Source organism: Sphaerodactylus townsendi, linkage group LG05, assembly GCF_021028975.2.
Source record: "Sphaerodactylus townsendi isolate TG3544 linkage group LG05, MPM_Stown_v2.3, whole genome shotgun sequence".
Taxonomy (NCBI): Eukaryota; Metazoa; Chordata; class Lepidosauria; order Squamata; family Sphaerodactylidae; genus Sphaerodactylus; species Sphaerodactylus townsendi.
Genome location: NC_059429.1, coordinates 71267632 through 71293663, shown reverse-complemented (window position 1 = coordinate 71293663; position 26032 = coordinate 71267632). Strand labels below are relative to the sequence as shown.

Sequence of the window (26032 nt, the reverse complement as noted above, 5' to 3'; positions counted from 1 at the left end):
CATTTTCCCTAGCTACACCCCTGGTGGAAATACAAGTATTTATTCTTCCTTCAAGTATTGCCAAAAAGGCATGATTGGTAGAGTGACTCCAACCAATCAGAATGAGATATTGTTGCAAGAGATCATCGCCTGAATAATTATTCAGTTCTTTTGGGCACCCATAGGCTTGCAGGAGGTTACAGTTCTCTTTACTCAGTTCCTTGCAGAGTGCTTTTTGACCAAGTTTATGCAGAAGAATTCTACTGGTTCTCCTGGAAAAACACCAAATGAAATTTTCTCAGTGTTTTGTTTGGCACTGAGAATGTTTTGTTTAGCTCCGACAGTTTGAACAACAGGAATTCAATGGAAGAGGGATCAGAGTCTAATACTGGCATGGGGCAGAACATAAAAACTCTACCAGAGGCTCTTACAAGCTCTTTTTGGTCTTGGTTGCCTAAGGGTCCCTATGAGATATGTCAGTTGATTGTTGTTTTGAGCCTCACTTACATGATCCTGAAAACCATGAAGCTATATCGGCACAAGCAATACCTGATCAAAGTCCTCAGGTGTTTTCCAGGACCTCCCAGCCATTGGCTTTATGGCCACACCAAAATGGTAAGGTGACTACAAATCCTGTGATCTTCATATTTGTGTGTGTGTGTGTGTGTGTGTGTATGTGTGTGTGTGTGTGTGTGTGTGTGTGTGTGTGTTTCAACAGCTTGACACTGAAGTAGGCTGATGTGTGTTGAAGGTGCTACTTTTGGTTCCTGAACTGAAACAAGAAATCAGGGGTTTTAACCCTTCTACTTCTAAAATGTTTGAAAGGCATCAAGGAGCGGAAAGATCAAGGCTGTTTTGCTTAAATACCTCCAGAAAGACAGCTATTTGTGCTTAGAATTCTGACTCTGAAGAGCTGTTTCTCTTTTTGTTGTTGTTGTTCTTTTAGCTTCTGCTGTCCATACATTCTAATAAGGTATTTTTAAAAAAAATGATCCCCAAGAGAATTTTTTTTTAAAAAAGGGTTCCTTTTGGAAAGATGAAGGAAAGAAATCTGAGAATGAGTGTCCAATGAGTCAGATCAGTTTTTTAAAATGTGTATCAGAAATCCAAGCCCCAAGTATTTATGCATGGGAAGTGTTTATGTATGGGAAACACAGGCAAACTAGTTGTACAGCGGTGAGATACAAACTGAAATGAGGCAGAAAAATTCAATCTTTGCTCATGAGATAGAAGAAGGGGCCCCTTCTTACACTGAGAAGTCAAAAAGTCAGTACAAGTGACAGATGTGTCACATCCTTTATGCAGAACTCAAATGAGCACCAGGGCACCGAAAGTGTAAGAGGCCATAACTTGTTTTGTTTAACGTTTAATTCATTTATACGCCACCTTTCTCCTCAATGGGGACCCAAAACAGCTTGCATCATTTTCCAATTCTCTGTTTTATCCTCACAACAACCCTATGAAGTAGGTTGGGCTAAGAGTGTGTGACTGGCTCAAAGTCCCCCAGTGAGCTTCCATTGCAGGAATGCGAATTCGACCCTTGGTCTCCTGGACTTGCATTTCTTTGCCAAATCACAGTTAAACCAGTGTTGCAGCTTTTTCTTTTTAACTACTTACCACATGTGGCACTTCTAGAAGACATTCATACAGGATGTTCAGTGTGTCTCCAGAGGTATGTGGAATCCACAGAAATCTGCACAAAGGCCTTTGCTGCTAGAGCAGCGGTTCTCAACCTTCCTCATGCCGCGACCCTTGAATACAGCTCCTCATGTTGTGGTGACCCCCAACCCTAACATTTCTCCATTTTACAGATGGCGAACACTGATGCAGAGAGTCTTAGGCGACCCCTGTGAAAGGGTTGTTCGACCCCCAAAGGGGTCGCAATCCACAGGTTGAGAACCGCTGTGCTATAGCATGGCACACAGGTAGTACCATGCAGAAGGCACTTCTGGTTGGCCTTGGAGATCACAGTAGGAACAGCAGAGAAGGCACTACGTAGTTTCTATATGCCGGCCATACTTGTCAGACCTGTAGAGCCTCTTAGCCCCATACACTATTTTTAAGAGTATCTGCACCAGACAAAATAGAAATATAACAAAATTCTTGATCACCACTACTAATAACTTTCAATCAGACAAAAGCAGAAGACTTAATTACAAACATTTAACTCAGTGGGGTGTTGTGTGGTTTCCAGGTTGTATGGCTGTGTCCTAGTAGCATTTTCTCCTGACGTTTTGCCTGCACCTGTATCTGAAGATCCTCTGAAGATGCCAGCCACAGATGCAGGTGAAACATCAGGAGAAAATGCTACTAGGACACGGCCATGTAGCCCAGAAACCACACAACATCCCAGTGATTCCAGCTGTGAAAGCCTTTACCAAAACATTTAACTCAGTATTCAAATAGAGAAATCTGATAGTGGGAGCAAACATTGCTTTTGTGAACAAAGACGTGAACAGACAAGTATGAAGAAACCTGATAAGATCTATGAACAAATTCAGATAAACAGCATATCTTCATGCAACTTTCAACACCCTAAGAACCCAAAGATTTTTCTATCACATTGTATACTCCAGAAGCATAATGTCAACTCACTTATTGCTGAATACCTTCTGAAAGTATGTTGTTTGTTCTTAAAACAAGACTGGAAGGTAAATAAATCTTCAAAGGAGTGACGAATTGGAATATTCTTTCTGTGAAAAAAAATTATGACGTAATCATCTCACCATCATTTATTGGTCTTTTAAGTGACTGTACGCTAAAGCCTTTAATTTAACAGAAAACATGTTTTTAGGGATATATTTTCTTTCCTAGAGAACTGGAATCCAGAATACAATTTATTCTGGAGATGTTGACAGGATCTTGATAGCTATGAAGCTGATTGCTTGCTCCTTGGATTCCTGCCCTTCATGGCTTGTAAAATCATGTCATGAAATGGTAAGAGGCCTTCTGAGACAAATTATTAATTTGTCTCCTTCACAGAGCTGTTTCTAGTTTCAGGAATTTGCCTCCAGATAAATATAATTATCAGCCTCCTCACCAGCATGGCCAATTGGCCATGCTGAAGGCTGATGGGAATTGTAGTTCTGAACATCTGGAGAGCCGCAGGTTCCCTACCCCTGCCCTAGCTCTCGGGGAATTTGCAGGAACCTACTGACTCTCAGATGTTCAGGAACTGATTCCCATCAGCCCTACCAACCAAGGAGCCAGACAGGCATGCTAGGTAGAGGCAATCGTGTTTAAGTTCTGCCCCTTTGAAGAGGCTATTGTTAGGCCTTTGTTAAATAAATTCTTCTTAGATAAAAAGGAACTGACTAATGACTACCCTGTGCTTAATTTACTTTTCCTGGGGAAGGTAATTGAGTGAGTGGTGACTGCGCAGCTTCATGTCTTCCTGGACAAGACATCTGCCATTGACCCTTTTCAGTCAGGCTTCAGGGCTGGTTTTGGGGCCAAGACAGCTCTAGTCACCTTGTTTGATGATCTCCATTTACAACTAGATAATGGCATATTGGTTGCTGCTGCTGATCCTCTTGGATCTATCATCTCTCTTCAGTAGAGCTGACCATTTGACCCTGATCAACAACCTTGCCTCTCTGTGGGTGAGGGACATTAGCCTCGGATGGCTTTACTTGTTCTTTCAGGGATGATTTCAGAGAGTTGCTATTGGGAAGGAGAAGTCTACCCAATGAGACCTGAATTGTGGGGTCCCATGGGGTGTGATCCTCCCTTCAGTGTTGTTATTTGAGATGCCTAGATGCAATTGTTGAGTGCTTATGGAAAAGCTAGCAAAAGTTGAATCAATTCAAGAAAGAGGTCATGTGGGAAAGACTGAGATGCTAGCTGGAAGGTCAGTTCTGAGACCCAGTGGTGTCTAGCCAGCAACTGCAGACTCTAAAAAGCCTTGGGGTGTGGTTGGAGAAACAAATGTCCAAGATAGTACAGTTGGTGTTTTTTTCACCTACATCAGACTTCCCAGTTGGCTCATTATTTGTCTATGTGAGATCTTGCCACATTGATCCATGCAACAGTCACCTTCAGATTGTACTACTCCAATTCACTTTACATAGGATGACCCTTGAAAATGCTTCAGAAATTGCATCTGGTTCAGAATATGGCTTCTGGTCTGCTGACTGGAACCTTATGGTCAGCTCACATTACCATGGTCAGCTCATATTAGCTGCACTGGCTAATGATCAGTTTCAAGTTCAATATGTTGGTGTTAACTTTTAAAATCTTGATAGTCTGGAACACTCATACTTATAGGCCGCCTCTTCCATTACAACCCCTGTGCCTGCCACAGCCATCCTCTTGGGTCCTTTTACAAGTGCCCAGCCCCAGGATGGTTTAGTTCGTTATTCCCACGGGAAGAGCTTTCTCTGTATTGCCCTCTACTCATGACTTTTGGAACTTTTTTAGTTTCTGCAAGACTTGCAAAGCTGAAGGTTGGCCTTCAGAGGTTAAATAAATGTTTTGGGCTGGTTATGCTATGGTGTTAGGATGATAACTTACTATTTTATGCATATTATCTGATGTTTGATGAGTTTTACCTTATTTTTATGATGTTGTTTAAATGTTGTAAGTCCCTGAGAAACCCTCTGTATGAGCTGCAATTAAAAAATCAAACTACTAAACAACTGAAATTAAATCTGATCTTTTTCTAAGTTTTTAGTGATGTACCCAAGAAATGCGCAGTCAAGAAGAAAAGATTTAATAGCTATGATGGATAGATAAAAATAAAAATGAAATTTAATTATGGTCTTTCTTGAGTATGTTCTCCATTGCTCCTTTAAGTAGACTACATGTGTGAGAAATTCCTTGAACCTGTCAGCTGGCTCAGATAACCCTATGAAGTTGTGGTTTTATTGAGTTTATTTGCATGCAATATATAGCAGGCTGTTAAATCACAACAAATCCTCCCATATTTTGTTTCCTTGATACCACATTCTCCAGTCCTGAAGATTTATAGAGTCCCACAAAGAGTATACCCTGAACCATTCTTTTATAGTGGGTTATTTGAGCCATACTTTAATTGTCTAGCAGTATGTAGATCCTGTTCAGCGCATGCTAAGAAGGTCCAGACAGACACTGGAAACAAAGAAGGCAACATGGATATAGTTCTTAGATGGACTAGTAAAAGATTTGAATGCAAAGCCATAGTAATCAAGTCTGGAACTCATTGAGAAAAGCGAAAATGAAGCAGCAAACTTTATTGGAAAACATTAGCTTTAAAAGTTTTTCAAAGAATACTTTTTCTCTAATCCTCAGGCTTATGACAGAAAACACATGAATGTAGTTTTTATGGGTGTTTGTTACATCATACTTCCACATATTTATTGTGTAACTGTGTTTCATGTGAATTCTTTAAAATATAATAAATTGTATAGTTTATTTATGATTATCAGCTTAAGTTCCTAATCTTTCAAGTGACTACTTGGCATGCGAAAGGAGAAACCTGGTGCAGAACAGAAAGGGTGTAACATATATGTTTATGCAGATGATATCAGAAAAAGAGTTCCCGAGTATTGAATCATGGACGAAAGAATATCCGCATTGTCATCCAATCTGGTATGGAGGATTCTTAGTTTTCCTAAATATCAACCATCCTGACTTTGCAAAAGCAGTATTTAGCAGAAACGGTAAGGAATTTTATGTCTCTTTGAGTTTAAGGTGGTATCAATCTGTTCAACAAAGTAGCTAAGCAATGAGAAACTTGTAATAGTATTTGACTTTATCAAGGCTATAAATTCAAATTCAGTTTATTCAAATATCAGCTGAATGTTAAAATTCAGAAAGTTGAGATAAACTTCATATGTGTGGTAATAATAGATCCATTTCTTGATTCTAGTCAATCTTGTCACCTCTTAAAAGGCTGATTTTCCCATTCTAGAGTGTTGGTTGGTCCCCATCCTGCATAACCTTGCGGGTTCTCCTCAATTCCCACAAGAACAGTGCCCTACTGCAATGCTCATGGAAGGAGATCTTCAGCCTTCTCCTCACACATTTTCATGACCTGAAATAGCCAGAGGCCTCCTGACAATTCCTTTTCATCCTCACAAGTGCCTTGGAAAGGGGGAGGGGGAGGAAATGCCTGATGTACTGGAGTTATGCAGGCATGCCTACATCTCTTCTGGTTTAAACTGGATTTGACAGCAGCCACTCAAGCATTTTGCAAAATGCTTGAGCTTCCAGTTTGAACCAAAGTGATTTAATCTCTTTTCTATAAAAGTTAGATTCCAGGTATTATCATGTATCTGATGAAGGGAACTTTGAGTCTCAAAAGATTATACCCTGAAAATCTTATGGTCTCTGAGGTGCTTCTGGACTCAAATCCAACTGTGCTACTACAGACCAGCAGTGGCGTATCTGCCTTGTCCCTGGGCGCCACTCTTCTGGTCACGTGGGGGGTGCAAAATCAGCCCCCCACGTGACCAGGAAGTCCTGCTGTATTGTCATTTTTGCATGCCTCAACCCCACCCTGGACTCCCCCCTCCCGGCTGGGCTCCCAGCCGGCACCCTGCAGTCTCTTCTGACCCACCCCACCCCCCGCCCCGGCAGGCCAGAAGAGACTGCAGTCCCGGCCTCGGAGACCTGCTTTTATAAGCACTGAGGCCGGGGTGGGGCTTGGGGAGCAGACCTTGCCCATGACCTTGCCCACCCTAGACCTTGCCCATGTCTATGGTGACATGGGTGGGGTCGAGGGCAGTGGGGGGTGGAGCCGGGGTGGGGGGGCAGAGCCTGGGGGGCATCCTGGAGACAATTTGTCCCTTTATTCCTGGTACGCCTCTGCAGACCAGCTACCCTTTGAAACAGTTTTCTATGAAAGCCAGTGAAACCATGTATAACATAATGACATAACTAAGGGCAAAGTTAAGCACATTCAACTCCTATTGTTCACAGCCAGAAACTTAAAATGTGCTTAAATTGCTCCCACTGAAATAATGGAACATGTATTTATATAGTAAAGGATATTCATATACAAACATTAAACATAAGTCAGTGACATATAGTAAAGCATATTTTGGTTGGAACTCAGTGTATCTGTCAAAGCTCTGGGGACTGCCGGCATTTGCTAAATTGACAGCCCAACCCAGAGAGCTCTGGCAGCCGGGGAGAGTGCTGCTGTTATGTCACCACGGTTCCTCCAGAGGGCTTCCAGGCAACAAGGGGAGGCAGCAAACTCTGGATAATCCCTGGCCACCTGAAAGCCTTCTATAGGGCAAAACAGACTTACACCACCCTTTTGGATGGCATAAGTCTGAGGCAGTGGTGGGATTCAAATAAGTTAACAACCCGTTCCGGTGGTGGGATTCAAATAATTTAACGACTGTTTGTTTGCAAGCACCATTTTAACAACTGGTTCTGCCGAGGTGGTGCAAACTTGCTGAATCCCACCACTGGTCTGAGGCCTGCATTGGGGGTGTTCCCAGCTTGAAATCCCAGTGGAAGCCAACTCCACTCCCGGGAATGCCTGTAGCCTACCCGTAAGTGCACCAGAGTCCAATTTTAGGCCAGTGTAGCTCCATAAGGCACAGGCTTGTGTGGGTTGGGCACCGTAAAGCTCAGTGGTGCTTGCCTACCTCCCTGTTTGCTCTTACTACTGGCATAAGGGCCACAACACCAGCGGGGTGGGGAAATGTGCTGGTGTGACTTCACACTGACTCCAAGAGTCAATTTGCCTCCCTCACCAAAAACCAAAATTGGGCTGCACATCATTTAGAAAATTAGAATTAGCTGAATTTGTTCTCATGGATATTTTATATGCTAACATAACTGTTTTGTTTATTATACAATACAGATCCTAAATCACTTGTTGTATATGATTTCCTCGTTCCATGGATTGGTATGTACTGTCAAGCACTGCATATGTTTCAAAATTAAAATGACCTTAATGAGCAAAATTAAAATTAAAAATGTCTAGAGGAGATGGTTGGTAAATGTTAGTTCTTGTCAGTTAGTTAGATTGTTCTTGTCTGTCACACAACTGTAGCTGTTTGAGTAGCACATTTCTACCTATGTTACTTAGGAATATATTTTAAATATTTAAAAATGGTAAATTGTGATATTTTGAAGATAAGACATAATATGACAAAAATTATTTATGGCATTCAAATATACTGCTATAGGAAAACTTAGTTCTAACGAAAGTATTTCAAAAATGCTTTAGTAGGTCATGGAAATCATGTCTTCTCACTTGGTTTGCTCCCATGAACTACCGTATATACTTGCATATAAGCCAAGTTTTTCAGCCCTGAAAAATGCCCCCTCAGCTTATACACAAGTCACCGCTTACCAGCAGGCTCTTCAGGCCTCTGCCGAGGCTGGGGGCATGGCCAGGACGACCTCCCTGCAGCTGCACAAGCCGCTTGTTCCTGCCCTCCTCGGAGGGTGAAGGGGGAACCCCGTGGCACCCTGGCTGACTGGGCTTCCTCAAACCCTGGGAGGCAGAGGGTTCTCCTCATTTGGGCAGTGACATCAGGGGGAGTCACTGCCCAAATAAGAAACTCCCTCTGCCTGCTGGCTGGCTGGGCTTTGTCAAACCCAGCCGGGAGGCGGAGGGAGCTCCTTATTTGGGCAGTGACTTCCCCTGATGTCACTGCCCAAATAAGGAGCTCCCTCTGCCTCCCAACTTCCCACCCTCGGCTTATACCCGAGTCAATAATTTTTCCCAGGTTTGGGCAGTAAAATTAGGTGCTTCGGCTTATACACGGGTCAGCTTATACATGTGTTTATACAGTAGGTAAAATAAGCACACCTATTTCCATTGGGGATTCTGTGAACCTCACAGCAAGCAGGTCTGACAGGTGAGAGCACTGTGCTTGGATCTCCCCCATCTTGTTGTGTTTGGCCTTCTCTTTTGATTCTGCCTGCCCCTTGACTCCTCCAAAGGATGACTCTTCCGCTCTGAAAGACAGAGAAGGAGAGTGTTTCTGCTCTTCCTTTTTCTCCCTGTGAAGAGAAAACATTGCAACACAATGTACTATTTATGAAATCTCTGATGAATGGTACTGGGCCCTTGTGAGCAGCATAACAGCCCATTGAGGTGTCAGTTTCCAGCTCATGACTGATAGGCAGGATATGAGCTGAACCACTGGTTATTCAAGCATCTCTAATTTCATGCATCAAATAAGTACATTATTCTTTTGCATCATGAGTTCCTTGCATTATATATGATGACATGTAACGTTAAGGTGACATAAAATGTGTTTAACCCATCCACCCTGCATGTTTCCTCATCTTCTGGCAGGAAAGGGGTTACTGATCCTGAATGGGCCAAAGTGGCAGAAGCACCGGAAGTTATTGACTCCAGGGTTCCACTATGAGATCCTGAAGCCATATGTGGCCCTATTGGTAGAATCAGTCAAAGTGATGCTGGTAGGAAATGCCTCTGTACTGAGCTCAGATTTCCTTGTCCTTACATCACCTTTTTCAGTCTGTGGGCACCTTGGTATTCTGATGTAGCATAGTGAATGCAGCCACAAAATCGCTGCCACAAAATGGCCACAGCAGGAGGTAGCACAACAGACACCATGCTGGAGTCATTTGCTTTACACCATTGACATTATGGGTAAGGTGCACGTTAAAAAATGGCATTTTTTTCAGATTCAGTTATATTGGAGCTGCAAAACATCAGTTTTCCTAATATCCCCAAATACTAATACCAGTATGGTTTTGAGATTTAAGTTTGATTCAGGAATCTGAATTTATTTGGCTCCATTATAGCTTATGGGGAATGTATCCAGGATGCTGGTGGGGAAGGCTGCTTCTTAAGCTAGAGACACCAAATTTACAGCAGAGAATCATAAGCACAAGGGGCCACTTTTGCAAGCCCAGCTGAACCAGGGACAATATTCAGAAGCCCAGTAGAAACAATGTAAAATCAGAGAATTTTAGCAGAGTAGTTTTGCTTTTTTTTAGGAACATAAGAAAGAGCCTGCTGGATCAGACCGGAGTCCATCTAGTCCAGCATTCTGCTACTTGCAGTGGCCCACCAGATACCTTTGGGAGCTCACATGCAGGATGTGAAAGCAATGGCCTTCTGCTGCTGCTGCTCCTGAGCACCTGGTCTGCTAAGGCATTTGCAATCTCAGATGCAATCTCAGATTTGCACAGAGGGCGACTTTTGAACGGTCAGCATAGCCAAGGGCAATGAACTGACAAATATACATGCCATCCCTTCCCCAAGAAGGGCCTCAGAAAGAGGGAGGGAGTGATATTGTGTGCACCCTGGGCCTCCCCTCCCAGCAGTTGGTACATCATCACAGCTTCCAGGAGAGGAGTCTTAAGTGCTGCAGTTGCCTGACTCTCCTTTTCCCACTGCCCACCTCTGCAAGAAGAATGTTAAACACATGGGTTTTCTAATTTCCTTTAATTCAGCTCATATCCACTGGAATATTTCAGTTTTCAGAATTCTCTGCAAAATCCTCACACCCCTAACAGAACATTGGCCAGGATCTGAGTATCAAACACAAAGTCTTTATGGAAAACTTCCCATTTACATTTCTAACTGTGTCTTTAGGAAAAATGGGAAAAGTTGGTCCCCAAAGACACCAAAACATCAGTGGAATTGTTTGAGCATGTCAGCTTAATGACTTTGGATAGCATCATGAAATGTGCCTTCAGCTATGAAAGCAATTGTCAAGTGAACAGGTAAGTATAATACAGATTCTTCAGACAAGGCAGACCCTACGGGCAGAGGAGGCTTTATGAGAAGCAAACTGTCCTGTAGGGTTGTCAGCTCCAGATTGGGAAATTCCTGGAGATGTGGAGCTGGAGCTAGAAGAGGGCAGAATTTGGGAAGGGGAGGGTCCTTAGCAGGGTAAACAATCATAAAATCTATCCTCCAAAGTAGCCATTTTCTCCAGGTGAACTGATCTTTGCAGTCTGAAAATCAGTTGCAATTCAGGGGGATCTCCAGACCCAACTATGCTGCTTAAAGTCAAATTGTCAAATTTAAGGTAAGGGAATACAGCCAACAGTACAGGATGCTCTAGTGTTGTTCTAGTAAAGATTCAGGAGGATTAAGACCTTAAATACTCCTTCAAGAGACTGAAGTCCAGACTCTCCAGGAAAATGCTTCTCGCTCATTAAGGGGCCAGTCCTAGTTACAGTGTCAAGTATTCCTGTGGAGTTGAGATGTGTTTTGGATTCGTGGAGTTTGAATGGCAAGTTGGGGAGACAAATCAGGGTCTGCTGCAGCAGTCTAAGGAGAAATGCAGGAGAGCTGGCTTAGTTTGTTGGTACTCCTGAACATCACTGTGAATACCTCTTTCTGGTGTCCCAGGACCTCAGCCTCACCTGGTCTTCAGCATTTTAAAAAATCTTCCAATGTCCTAGCCCATGACACAACCCTATAAATCCAGGAGCTCTGTGATTTGCATTTGCACGTTTTCATACAGACAGGTCATATGCTATTTTTTTCCTTGGGAAATATGACTCTGCCTCTGTAAAAACATACAGACCAGGACTTTACTTATATGGCTAGCATATCATGTGCCTTATTTTAGACCTGATTTTGCTGCATTGTTCCCAGTTGGGTTTGAGACATTATCTGACAAAGTCAAGATATCTGAAGTTGTAGCTAAATTACTTTTGAAAGTCCTGTGTGGTTAGAAAAATACCTAAGGTTTTGCTAAGCTTAACCATATATTATGTTTTGACATTTTTTCCCTTTTTGTTTTGTAAATGCCTAATAAAGGTTACCGAACTGTATATATACTAAGTTAGAATAAAGGCTTGTGTTCAGTGAGACTTCCCAGTGACTGTGGGGTTTTATACAATGTCTTTACATCCCCTTTGTAAATCTAACGTTTTTGCTCTCATCTCTGCCCACAGTGATAATAACTACATTAAAACTGTATACGACCTCTGCTTCATGTTCTATCAAAGAATGAAGACACCTCTTCACCATAATGACCTCATTTACTGGTTCACTTCACAAGGACGTCAGTTTCACAAAGGTTGCAAACTGGCTCATCTCCACACAGGTATATTTTATGGTTATGGCCTTTTCCTCCTATCACCCTAGGTTTTTTGTGGCTTCCAACAAGCATTTGTAGAGCTTCCACAATGAATTTGAATTGTAATATTCAATCAATTTATTACAGTCAATGACCAGTTCAAACAAACATTAATCTGCATTACAGTCATTTATCTGTATCAACCGAAGTACAATATATACCAGAAATTAAGATCGTAGAATCGGGAAGAATGCTTCCTAAAAAATCCTATTAAAAATGCTGTCTTTCTAGCTAAAAAACTATATTTAGTACTGTGTGTAATTATAATATATTTAAATAATGGCCCATCTCTTAAAATCCTTCCAGCTGGATACCTAAATTTCTAATATAAGAGTGCTTAGTGAGATTGCTTAGTATTTTTCACATTTTCAAGGACATTCTGTTATAAACAGGTGTACAGGGTTACCAAGCTGGCAGTGTGGAGAATCAGTTTTAGCTTTCAAGTATCCCATTGCAGTATAAAATGGTACAATCAAATGGAAGGTAACATTACAAAACATTACATCTGATTACAAAAATCAATAGGGTTGGGACTCCATTCCTCTACCAGTAGGCATAAAGAGGTGGCATCAACAAGAGGCAAGTGAGTATCATATTTGTGTGTGTGTGTGTGTGAGAGAGAGAGGGAGAGACAGAGAGACAGAGAGAGTGTATGAGTGAGTGTGTGTAATATATATATATATTGGGCTTATAGTGCTCTCCCTGCCAAAGCAGACTCAGTACAGCTTCCAACAATTGTATCTACAAAAATGTATCCTATCACTTACTATTTCTTTTTAAATTTACAAATTAATAAACAGAACTGCACTATTATACTTGTAACTCTGCGATCCCTACCCATTAGCATGTAGTCCAGTTTTTCATTCATATCGGCTAAACCGACCAACTCTGGATCAAGAATTTCCTCTTGAGGCTTTTTGTAAAAAGGGCATCTAAAAACATGTGCTCTAAAGTAATTTCTTGTATATATTGTACTTCTGTTGATACAGATAAATAATTGTAACATAGATAATTGTTTGTTTGAGCTGGTCATTGTCTGTAATAAATTGATTGAATTGAATTGAATTGAATTGTAATATGTTGGTTATGAGAAACTGAGGACAGAAGGCAAAGATCAGAGATATCTCTATATTAAAGCTTTTCGGAAGGGCTGTCTTCTTACTTTTGTTTACAAATGGCTATTGGGGACACAGAAAAAAAGAATAAAGATGAACTTCATTCATGGACAATTTATAATGACTCCTGCATTCATGGATCATTCAGTTTCTCTATGTGGCTGCATTAAGTACTTATCTAGCCAAAATCTGTATGAAATAAATTACAGCATGCAGCTGTTAGTAACTATCAATTAGTTTAAATACAGCCATGTATTTAAAAGCAGCAAGCACAATGCAGATAGGTTTCTTTGATCATATTTTATATATCACTTTCCTAAATATTTATATTCTATACAGATAATGTAATAAGAGAGAGAAAGGAGTCCCTCAAGAATGAGCAAGAACTTGAAAAAATCCTGAAGAAGAGACGCCTGGACTTTCTGGACATTCTTCTTTGTGCAAAGGTGAAAGTTATAGCAATTCATTCAAACCCCAAAAAGTGATACTTATATTCAGTATTGTGAATTGGGCTGAATAATGTCTAAGGACCTATCCATGTGTTGTTCTTTTCCCAGATTAACACTTTTCTACAAGAAATCAGATTGACTGTTGTGGATAAAAGATAATTCTGTAACATCTGCTTGTTTTTCAAAAAGTATCACTGGTTGAATGTGCAGCCTCTAGCCCAACACACCTGGCAACCTATCCTGGTAGCTAAACTCCCTCCCTCATTTAGAACTGTTCCATATGCAACACTGATTATTTTCTCAGCAAGTTTTTATGTAGGAATGGAATGTATTGTATTTATTTTTATTTTATTAAGATAGGTATATCCTGCTTGTATGCTAACAAGATCTTAGAATTTCATACACCACTTTTCTCATTGTTGATTACTCAATACACTTAAAACATTGTTCTCCTTTCTCCATTTTATCCTCACAACAACCCGTGAGATAGGTTCAGTTGAGAGAGGGTGACTGGTTCAAGCTCAGCAACTTCCATGACAGGGTGGGGTTCAATCCTGGGTCCTTTGCTGGGAACCTGCACATTCTAACAACGATACTGCACTGTCTCTGCTGTTGCTAGTGTTCTTAATATTTAAGAAATTGTAAAAATTGATGCTTGTGGACTTTTTGGTATTATTGTACGGTGTTTATTGAAATTTCAAATTATTTCATTTTTACATATATTCTTCGACCATTTGTGGAATAGAAATTGTTTAAAGAAATCAATATTATTCACAGTGAGAATGCTGTTTATAATGTGCACTGATCTGCCAACACCATATGCGTGGGTACAAGATTTTCCTAGTCAACAAAGTAAATCTGGTAGAAATTGATAATAGAAGTAACTTCTCATACTATTAAAAAACAGCCTTCACAACATATAACTCACCAATCTGATTGCAGTCTGCCTGAGATATGTTGTGGTAAACCAGATGGATCACCTTCACTTTAGAAGATCATTCAAAAGTTGCATAGGACTACAGTAAATAAAGAGATAAAATATGATGTTTCTTTCCTTTATCATTATGTTAAGCTCAAAAGCCATAATTTTGTCTTCTCTGTGTTGCTAGGATGAAAATGGAAATCCATTGTCAGATGAAGACCTGAGAGCTGAAGTGGATACATTCATGTTCGAAGGCCATGATACCACATCTAGTGGAATCTCTTGGCTTCTGTATTGTATGGCCATGAATCCTGAACATCAGCAGAGATGTAGAGAGGAGATACAAGAACTTATTGGGGAACAGGGAACTATTCAATGGTCAGATTTCATTTTTATCATTTTATGAGTCATATTTTCTAAAACTAAGATTCCTCCAAGTAAGAAAAGAGTATTTCTAAAAGTAGCATAAGAACATTCTTTTCCACTTAGGGGGTTTCTGCATGTATTATTTCATTGATTGTGTGCCCATACTGATTTTTTTCTGCATGTATTTTGCTTCCTCTAGTGATTACTTTGACCTTCTCATTTTAATTTATGAACATTTTTCATGAGGGGCTTATTTTATAAGGGGCTGTTCATGGTATTTTTGTTGGCTATGTGCCTGTATTGGATTGGACGGGGGCGGGGGGTCTTTTCTGCACATGTTTTGGTCACTCTTGTGGTTTCTTCAATCTTTCCTAGTTATTTTTCAGCTAGGAAACATTGAAGCATCCACTAAGGAGAAAAAAGGCAGTACGTATTTACAGGCAGTTTACAAGCTATATTATTCTGAATATCATCTTCCATATTTACACTAGACACATTATAAGGCTCACCACGTGTATCAGTTTCTGTAATAGTAGATACATCCTGCCATAAGCACATAGAATAATTGTTTCCAGACACCCTACTTTGAAATCTTAACTTATGTCTATTGCACTGATAAATATGTCCATCTGGAGTCATCACTTGATAGGGGCAGGACTGGTCACATTTTTCTTTCTTAGTCTTAGGAAGTAAACAAACATAAACTGGCAAACTCAATCCAGGGAACAACTACCAAACTCAATGAGGTGTTTTAGAGAAAAAGGCCTTTTCCACATAAGTTGCTTAAAAAGTTTCAAGAATGTTTTCAAAAAAACCCTTTACCATGATGTTTGTCCACAATCACCTTCTCTAAATGTTTCATGGCTGCCATGAGGAATTGGGGGGGGGGGGCAGTGGTGGGATTCAAATAATTTAACAACTGGTTGTTTACAAGCACCATTTTAACAACTGGTTCTGCCAAAATGGTGCGAACCTGCTGAATCCCACCACGGGGGGTGGGGGGGTGTCATAGAAATGAAGCTTCAATGATTCTTTGGTTTGACTCTTTTTTTAATAAAACATTTTTATGAAACAAAACTTAAAATAATGCAGTATACTTTCTGGTTTCCTGCAGGGATGACCTAGGAAAGATGACTTATATTACTATGTGTATTAAAGAAAGTCTTCGCATTTATCCTCCTGTACCTATGATAGCTCGAGAATTACAGGCACCAGTGACATTTGCTGATGGACGAACCTTACCCAAAGGTCATGTCCTCTTCTTTCTGCAGACGTTCGTTTGAATCTTTTTTTATTCTAATAACCTTTTCAGACTTCCTTGTTAATATTTACTTGGACTTCCTCTTATACAAAAGGGTGATGTGTTTCTACACTGCATATATATATAAATGTACTAGCGGGGCCTGGCCACATGTTGCTGTGGCAATTGTCCGTCTCATCACAGTCCACAACCCACACAAATGTCCATGCAGGTCCAATGATCCCCAGCATAGCCTTTTGGGGTGGTCAAATGGAATCCCTCTTTCCCTTTTCAATGCACATCGTTATATGGTGGTGTCTTTTTTTTAGTATAAGGTAACCCTTTCCATTTCACAACAGAAATAAATAAATAAATAAATAAATAAAAAACTGTCCAGAGTGTGAATCCCGCTTTCCATGAGGCTGGTTGACACGCACAGTCCTGGCTTGGGTAAGGCAGAACTGGGGCAAGGAGGCTATCCCAGTCAGGCAGTAGAGGCAAGGTGGTGAGGTGCTCAGATCGAGGCCAGCTCCCTGGGTTCTTAAAGGTCCATGTGCAAAAGAAGCACAGCCAGTAGTGTTGGTTCGCCCCCACCCCGCGGATTTTCTTAGAAGAAAAAGGCAAACTCCAGCTCGCTTTTAGTAAAAGAGAGCTGTGGCGAATATGGGTGAGGAAGTGGGTAAGTGGTGGTTGGATGTGAGGGAGGGCAGAGTGAGGTGTGTGAGAATGAGCTGGATGTGTATGAGAGTATGTGTGTTGTATGATAGCAGTGTGTGAGGCACAGAGAGTGAAAGTTACCTGCGTGTGAGGGGGGAACCCCACCTGACGTCTCACACGTCAAAGTGTGTATGTGTTTCACTTCCAGTCGTATTACCTAACAGTATTACCTATTTACTGTTTTTAGTGCTCATCTGCACGAACATTCTAAGGGCATCCCAACCCCTCAGGCCACAGACATGCTGTACAAACATTCTAAGGGTGACAGTTAAACATAGCCAGCTTCATGGCCTGGTGTGCCAGGAAAAAGACATTTTACCTGGGTCAGGTATGGACTTTCGGTGATTTGAAGGTCTGATTACCTGCCCGCAACAGGGAGGAATGTCATGTGAAAATTTGGGAGCGATCCATCCAGCCATTTTGGCGTTAGGGCATGACTAACAAAGTCACTGTTAGCTTTTTATATATAGAGAGAGATATATATCTAAAGTTGGTTCTAAGTATGTGAGTTCCTTTTCCCTTTGTACCTCTACCTACAATGGTAAGATGGCAACCAGAGAAAGGAAGGACTTTGATGGTACACTATATTTGGGATACCCTTTTTCTTGAGGCTTGCCAGGCACCTGATTTGTGTGTGTGTGCGTGCGCGTGCCTGCCTGCCTGCCTGCCTGCCTGCCTGCCTGCCTGCTTCCTGCCTGCCTGCCTGCCTGCCTGCCTGCCCGCCTCTGTGTCACAACCATGGTATATTTATTTATTTATTTATTTATTTATTTATTTATTTATTTATTTATTTATTGTTTCAGCTTCTATACCGCCCGATCCCCGAAGGGCTCCGGGCGGTGAACAACAAAAATTCAGAGACAAGCAGGAGCAAATCACACATACAATATAAATACATAGGCTCCATCTCATGTCAACAATAAAATAACTTAAAACCAGCGAAAACAGATTAATACATAAAAACAGGCGTCCAACCTCAAATTTAAAACCTACCCCCAGAAGAGGGGGGGACGGTAGACCCCTCAATATGCCCTGGTGGTCTCCCATCAAAATACTAACCAGGGCTGATCTTGCTTAGCTTCTGAGGTCTGACAAGATTAGGCATCTGCTTTACGTTCCTTTAAGTGGCAGTTCAATATCTTTATCTTTACCCAGACTTTTAACTAGGGAGTTCTCTTGTTTTAGCTATTTTATGGTCTGCTCCTAGCCTTAAAACCATTGTATCAATATGATTTTAGACTGCTCTGTAAGTTTTATGTGCTTTTATGTTCTGGCTAGTTTGTGTTGACTTTATTTGGCTTTTTAAATTGTTTTCATCCTGAACTTCCTCAAGCAGGTCTGGAGAGATGGAATACATATTTTCTAAATAATGCATGAGATTGTGCTTCTGAGTAGATGGACATTCTTGACTGTCAATCATTTGTTCAATCTATCTACTTGTGTTATCAGGGATACAGCAAAGGAAAATGGGTTAGAAATAACGAGGATTCACCTTGCTCTCATTTTCATTGTGTCTCTTTTCGATTGAATAAGTGACTGATAGTCAAAAGTGCCCAATTACTCAGAAGCAGAATGTTATGCAGGGAGATGGGGTATGTATGCATAACTCAATGTAACCCAAAATGGAGGGTAAACGCTCTCAAGAGAGGTCATTTGTGGCCAGTGGCGTAGCGTCAAGGGGGGTTGCGTGATGCACCAGGCTCATGCCGGTGCAGGGGTGTGGCGGGGGCTTGACAGAGGTGTGGCAGGGGCGTTCCGGGGCATGGCGTGGTGGACGAGGGCATGGCAGGGGAGCAGGGCGCACACGTGCTACGGCTCTGTGTGTGACTTGCTGCACTGTTTTGAAAGGGGACAGGTTGAGGAAGCAAGGAGGATTAGTTGACTGTGGAGAAACCAAACAGGCAGGATTTTGCTGTGTGTCCCCCTCCCCTCCCCTCGCACTTCTAACAAAGCTACCTTAGGTGGTCCTGCATACACCACCTCAGACCTTCAACGTGATGGGGAATAATATGTCCCTCGATCCAGTTAATAACAAACACATACCTGCCCCAATTTCCACATGTATGCATGCCACAACATTTCATAGACACAATGACAAAAGGATAGAAATTGAAATCTGCATGACACTAAGGGCAGTCTCCAGAATCCCCTTTAAAAAAGTATTTCTGCTTAAACCTCACTGGAAAGGGAGAACTGTTCCTGGGGGAATATTTGTTCTAACAAAAAGTTCATGTTGAAGATTGGTATTTTTCAAAACAGTTAATTACAAAAATGTTGGAACTTTTTGCTGCCTGATTGAATTGCATTTCATGGTTACTAAGCCCCTTCAGCCCCAGTGAGGAGGGAGAGCTATAAATAAAGTTAATTAACCACAATAACAACATATTTTAGACCCCACCTCTCTCTCCTTGTCCGTTCTGTTCTTCCCTTCCCTTGAGGTCATAATTCATGTATCCAAGGAACATAACTCCCAGAGGATTCATAGCCATTACAGAGTTCACAATCAAAACAAAACAAAACTTTTTGTTAACATCAAGGAGTGAAAATAAAATAACTCAAAAGTCTTTATGTTCTTCCCAAGGCAAGAGCAGTCAAAACCAAAAGTGCAAAGCCTTCCTTCCTTCCACACTATTCTCATGCCTCATCTGCCACCCCAATGTGTGAACCTCATGGAATCTGATTTAAGAACATATCCAAGATGAATCTTCAGAAATGTTACAATTTTATGGGGGGTGGGGGAGGGCTTGATTAGAAGTCTAATACGAGGAATATAGTAACTTGTAAAAATGTTATCAATTTTGTATGAGGAGAACAAGGTGAAGCTTTAACAGTCCTACACTATGTTGAGTCAGAAACTTCTTCATTTAACATTTTATTTCAATTCTGGTCAAGCATTTTACCTTACTTCAGTGGTCAGCATTACAAATTAATCTTTGATAAAGTTTATGTAATAAAACCCTTTAGATTATCAAAATTACATAACAATTATTCAAAATTTGTTTTGGTTGCACTTACTTTTTTGTCCACCCTTCCTATGGTGCTTATGGAATGCTGCAAATTCATTTCTGGGTTTATTATGGGTCCAAGTATATTGTACAAGCATTTCAAGACTTCTTACAGGGTTAGGAAAAAATGACATTATCTAAAATCAACACAGTCTTTCCAAAATAGTTATGAAGACTTGCTTCTCACATTTTCTGTCTTCTGCATCCCAAGTGCTTATATGGATGTTGCTTGGAAGCCCCAATTGCTCCTTAATTAATTCCTTGAAGGAAAGGTAACTTATAACAAAAAACAACTTGTGGGACCAATGCAGTTTGTTTATTCTGCAGCTGGCTCCCTGCTGTATGTGCAGAAGTGGACAGGGTGCAAATCATCTGCTGAGAATGTCTTTGTTTAATAAAGGCCATGACACATTAAATTAATTCTCACAATGCAACAGAACTTCTGAGGCTACAATAGAATTTCTGAGAATATAACAGCTTTTAATATATTATTTTTCCATTTTCTCACAGGGTTTTTGGCTCTGTTGCATATTTATGCTCTTCACAGAAATCCTGAAGTTTGGGACAGTCCTGAGGTAATTGATGATGATATTAGGGTTGCCACCTGACAACTGGCAGGGTAGGGGGAGGTCTGACCAAACTTAAAATGAGGCCTTGACATTGCCAAAACTCTATGGTGGAAGTTGTTTTATCATTAAGTTTTGCCCAAATACCAGATTGTCTCCCTCAGTGTTGCTGATGTAATGACCAGGGGTGGAGCGAGGGGAAATTGTGCCTGGGGCGCGCGTGTGCCCTGTGCCCCTGCCATGGTACCACCGCCCCCACCCTGCCCTGTGCCCCTGCCCGGGACGTCACGCCCTCCTCCCTATTGGCGCTACACTACTTGTGATCACCTTACTTCCAGAAGTGACATCACCATGTTGGCGATGTTGAGGCCTATGCCATATTTTAAGGCTGGTAAGACCCCACCTGGACAAAGTGGGGGATTCCACACACACATCCCACAGGGGTCCAGTAACTCGATATGATATGAACAAGGGAAAAACCTTCCCGTTGAGGCTGAAATAACTGGATGTGTTTAATGTTAATGTGTAAAATGTGATGTACAAGAAATGATTATCAAAGACATAAAGGACACTTTAAGAAGAACGTAGGTCGTTACATAGGCAGAGTGTATTTGCATAAGGATTTCCTTTCTTCCTTTTTGGTTATCACAGGATAAAGGAATGCTAATGTGTAATGTGTTTGTGTCTGTTAAGTGTAATCAAGTTGTTTCCAAATCATGGATTTGCCTATTTCAGTAGTTTCTGAAACGTCATTTCTTTTTTTTTACATTCTTTCTTTTAATTTATCCCTAACTTTCCATGGAAAATACAGTTTCCATATATTTTCTTTATATCCCATCCCGTTAAGGTGAAATTTGTCAAGGCAACGTCTCTCACCCAAGAAATTAAAAAAGCAGACAGATGGAAGAAAGAATCTCAGTCTTATAGTCAATAAAATTTAGAATGTATTTCTAGCCAAAGTATGTTGTTTTCTAGTTTTCTACCTAGTTTGGAGGAAATTCCCAGGGAATGTATCCTGCAATAAAGGCTCTTTCCTGCCAAAGGCAGATTGATGACTGCTTGCTGAGATTCAACACTCAATCAAGCTCAGTGCAATCTCTTTAAATAGCATGAACAGTGCAAGCTGTTTATGGCTGCTTCTATATGGGGATTTTTCACTGCATGGAAAGCAGGAAGCCCCTGATTTAAATGGAACATCTATGCAACATACGCTCATTGGTCTTCCAGGGCTTTTATTCATTTGTTGTATTTATATCCTGCCCCATCCCCGAAGGGCTTTTCCCCTTCTTTGATCCAGCTCAAACTACTCCAACCCAATATGGAGCCTGAGGGGTGGAGGCAACAGTATAAAGTGAGAGGGATGAGAACAGCTGGCTTCAGTCTGAGCCTGGCTAAGGCCAAGTTTAGGATTAGCTCTAAGATGCAGGCTGCAGCCTAATGCTGCATCCAAGCCTGGTCTTAGTCAGGTTCAAATGGGCCCTTTGTATTCCCATCTCCACATGAAGATTGGGTAAGGTCAGCACCACACCCAAGCTCCACATGGAGACGGAAGTAAGGCAAGCCTGGCCAGCTCTGATCACAATCTGTGGGTGAGGTAAGCTTGCCAGCCTTCAACTGCACTTTGTACCGAGCAGTGAGCTGTGGAAGGAGGCATGGCACATGGATTAATCCCAGGCACCAATTTTAATAGATACACCCCTGCTTGGTCCCATTTTTTTGTGTGTGATAAAGACAGTGTAATAAAAAAATTGTAGCTAGGGGAGTATCCACATAGTGTGGAGATTAGATCTCTGAATGCCAGATGCTTGGGACAAAGAACATGGTAAAAAAGGGCAAGCAGAATCTTGGAAGTAAGGACCTGTTCATTGAGAAGTGCATTTACTAGGTGTGCGCATGGGAGTGGGAAGTGATGTAAGGCATGGAATTTAAATTTGGAAAGGAGGAAGTAGCCTCACAATAAGAGGCAGAACTTGGGAAGTAACCTCACAAAGTGCTGTCACATGACCTTTGACCCAGAGATGGCATTGTAAGACTGATATCACAAAGTGTCACCACATCCTTGATGAGCTTTGCTTTCCTCAAACTCCATCATCTCCACGCACTTCCCCGAACATCTCAAAGTCAGTGTTGGCAGCCCTAGCCAGGTATGCGAATAATATTAATAATGTTAAGTATTGGGTGCTGTGTGGTTTCCGGGCTGTATGGCCGGGTTCTAGCAGCATTCTCTCCTGACGTTTCGCCTGCGTCTGTGGCTGGCATCTTCAGAGGATCCTCTGAAGATGCCAGCCACAGACGCAGGCGAAACGTCAGGAGAGAATGCTGCTAGAACACGGCCATACAGCCCGGAAACCACACAGCACCCAAGTGATTCCGGCCGTGAAAGCCTTCGACAATGTTAAGTATTGTTTACATTTTCCTATTTGCTTTCTTAAGAGTCATGTGGTGCAGAGTGGTAAATATTGCAGTCAAAACTGTGCTCATGACCTAAGTCTGATCCTGACAAAAGTTGGTTTTAGGTCATTAGCTCAAGGTTAACTCAGACTTCCATCCTTCCAAATCGGTCAAATGAGTACCCAGCTTGCTGGGGTTAAAGTGTAAATGACTGAGGAAGGCAGCGGCAAACCAACCTGAAAACAAAGGCTTTTTTTGTTTTCCACAGCTTACCACAGATTTTCCCGGTGGTCAAACCTTGTGTCTGGGATATGTTTTCCTGGAAATCATTCCACATACCTCCATTCCTGTATGATATGAAGAAACATTTCGGCAACTAAACAGAAGAAAAATATGCAGAATTCAAAGAAAAAATACATAGTATTTGGCAGCAAGATTTGTTGTAGACAACTTGTGTGGTATAGACCAATGTCTTCATAGTAAACACTGTAATGTGATACCACCTCATGGGTCAGTAATGACCGAGTGCTTACACAGGGGAGCACATTTACCTTTTATTTGAGAACAGTGATAAATTGTTATTAATTGGTTAATAAACAAATGCACATCTCCACTATAGAATTTAATTCTCATAATATTTGCCAAAATTTCCCCCATTTCTTTACGGTATATGGCCTGATTTAAGCCAGCTGTGAATATATATTTCTATGTTAACAATTTTTGAAGCCATCTTTTTTACAACTGCTGTCAAAGATAACTGCTGTTCAAATCACCGAAGTGTCCAAGTGATGTTTTGCTGTCCAACATAACGTCCACATTAATTCAAGTTTGTACATTTTGTATTTTCTGCTACAGGTCTTTAATCCTCTAAGATTCTCACCAGAAAATTCAGCTACTCGTCATTCATATGCTTTCCTTCCTTTTGCTGCTGGAGCAAGGTAAATATATATATTAGATTGAATTTTGTGTACTTATTTTTTTTTCTTTGATGAACAGAATTTTGATTTTTTTTTTTCACTAAAAACATAGTTATATTCCTGGTTATAAAACTGCAGATAGAATTTGGTAAACACTCAATACTACATTGCAGAATTAGTTTTTGTTGCCTAAATATATTATATGCCTTCCTTTTGAATTCATACTTTTTTTTTTACTTTTTCTGTGTAGGAACTGCATTGGGCAACAATTTGCCATGAATGAAATGAAAGTTGCTCTTGCCTTGACACTTCTGCGCTTTGAACTTCTGCCCGATCCTTCCCAACCCCCCATTCCCATTCCACAGATTATCACCCGATCTAAGAATGGGATCTTTGTTAATCTGAAGATTCTCCACTGATGCATGGCATTTCCACAATGCAATATATTGGCAGGCATCATATGTATTAATATTATGCAATGTACATATATCTTCTGTGGACTATTTCACAATAATTAATATTGACTAGAGAGCTTTTGTCATTCTGGTAACACAGAAGCAAGTTAAAGAAATTCCAACAGTTCTAAATAAACATTCCTTCATTAAATTTATTCTGTTCTATTCTATATTATCTCAAAACCAATTACATAATTTACAAGCATTTTAATCATTCTTAATCCAGTATTATCTCCACTGCATTTAATATTCCATTTAAGAAAATATTTATAGGATATGTTTTTCAGTCAGTGTCCAATATTCTTGTGCTGTGGCCTTGGATATGGATATATGAGCTGTGATGACAAACTGAATGGTCTTGGGCAAGACTGAATAAGTGAGGATCAAGAAAATGACAAGAATTATGCCCTTTAGCTGATACTTTCCAGTGGCTTCCAAGGCATTTACCAGTGACTATTTTATCCCAGATGTCCTTCCTGTCAGCTCCTGTCATCAACTGGGTAGTAGAGTTGTAGTAAAGTTCTTGTCTCTTAGATGGTGGACTCCACACAGTACAAATATAATGAGTAGGCAAAGGGAAATATCCTGGTATGGGGAAGAACTTTGCATGGGTCCCTTCCCCTAAGTGAGATTGACCCATGATATTTTCCTAAATCTGTTTTTTTTTCAAAAAACACCAACATTGCATTGTTTTTTTCAAAATCCTGGGTTGAGCCCACTACCAAGGGAATGGCACAGATGCCAAACCATTTTATTTTTTCCACCCTGCTGCCCATTCTCCTACCTAACGTCATGTCAATTTCATTTCTGCTGAGCTGCCAACCAGTGTGATAGCCTGCCATTTCAGAAACATCTCCCAAGCATATTTTCTCCCTTTGGGCAACAACTGTGAGCACCATTTCACCCACTGATTGGAAGCATTCCTTGAGCAGAGGTTGGGAGCGGGCAGAAGGGGGAATGTGGTGATGGACCAGCCAATCAAAATGCAGGAAAAATGAGATGTTTGCACCTGAGCATTTTCATTGTAAAAAAAAAATAGTGGGTTCATGCAAAGGGGCATAAAGAAAACAGATTGTCTCCTTCACAGAAACAGGCACCCATACAAAGGACAAAAGCAGAATAAAACAGACCTGGATTCAGAAATAATGAATGTAACCTGTTGTTATTATGCTGTGCGGAATCGACATCTATGAGCTTAGTTAGTTTGGAAGGTGGGAAACTGGGATGCTGGCCATTACAATGAATTGTCTGCAATCCTGATGGAATTCTAACCTAAGTTAACTGCAGTGCCTTGTGAACAATGGAGAATTTTTGCCTTACAATCTCAAGAATTTCACTGATGAGAATTGTGTCCAAAAAGAAAATGGCTAGAATGTTATTTATATTGTGAGCTCAACTTTAACAATAACATAAGTTTTATTCATGTAAGTAATAATCTATGACCATAGATTAAACCTTGCAGCAGCTGCTTGCTCAACTGCTTGCTTAAACAGATTATCAAAATATGAAAGTGTGTTTTATGGAATATGGATTCCAATATATCTATTTGTACTTTCTGTGTTTTGTCATGTTTGTAATTTACTCTATAAATTGTATTTGGATCTGGCAAAATGTATGTTTATATATATTTGAAATAAACATGGTCTGATATAAAATGTTCTTAAGAAAGTAAGAAAAGTCGTGCTAAATCAGACCAAGGTTCATCAAGTCCAGCAATCTGTTCACACAAAAAGCCCATAAGCAAGATGATTGCAACATGTGTTCCTCAGCACCTAATATAATAGGCATGTTTTTCTGATACTGGAGAGATAGGTATGCATCTATATGTTTTGTGAAAAATACTTCCTTTTGACAGTTTTGAATCTCTCACCCTTCAACTTCAGCCGATGA

The 26032-nt window shown here is 40.8% G+C and overlaps 1 protein-coding gene across 1 annotated transcript; it reads left to right on the top strand.

The window, feature by feature from the left end:
- On the top strand, positions 1-25783 carry LOC125433013 (cytochrome P450 4B1-like). The gene is made up of 12 exons (XM_048497260.1): positions 1-594; positions 5477-5618; positions 7778-7822; positions 9227-9354; positions 10499-10629; positions 11815-11966; positions 13454-13560; positions 14673-14863; positions 15966-16099; positions 20324-20388; positions 23626-23708; positions 23938-25783. Exons 1-12 carry the CDS (start codon positions 343-345, stop codon positions 24104-24106), a joined length of 1599 nt encoding a protein of 532 aa, XP_048353217.1. The 5' UTR covers positions 1-342; the 3' UTR covers positions 24107-25783.
- Positions 25784-26032: the final 249 nt, after the last annotated feature.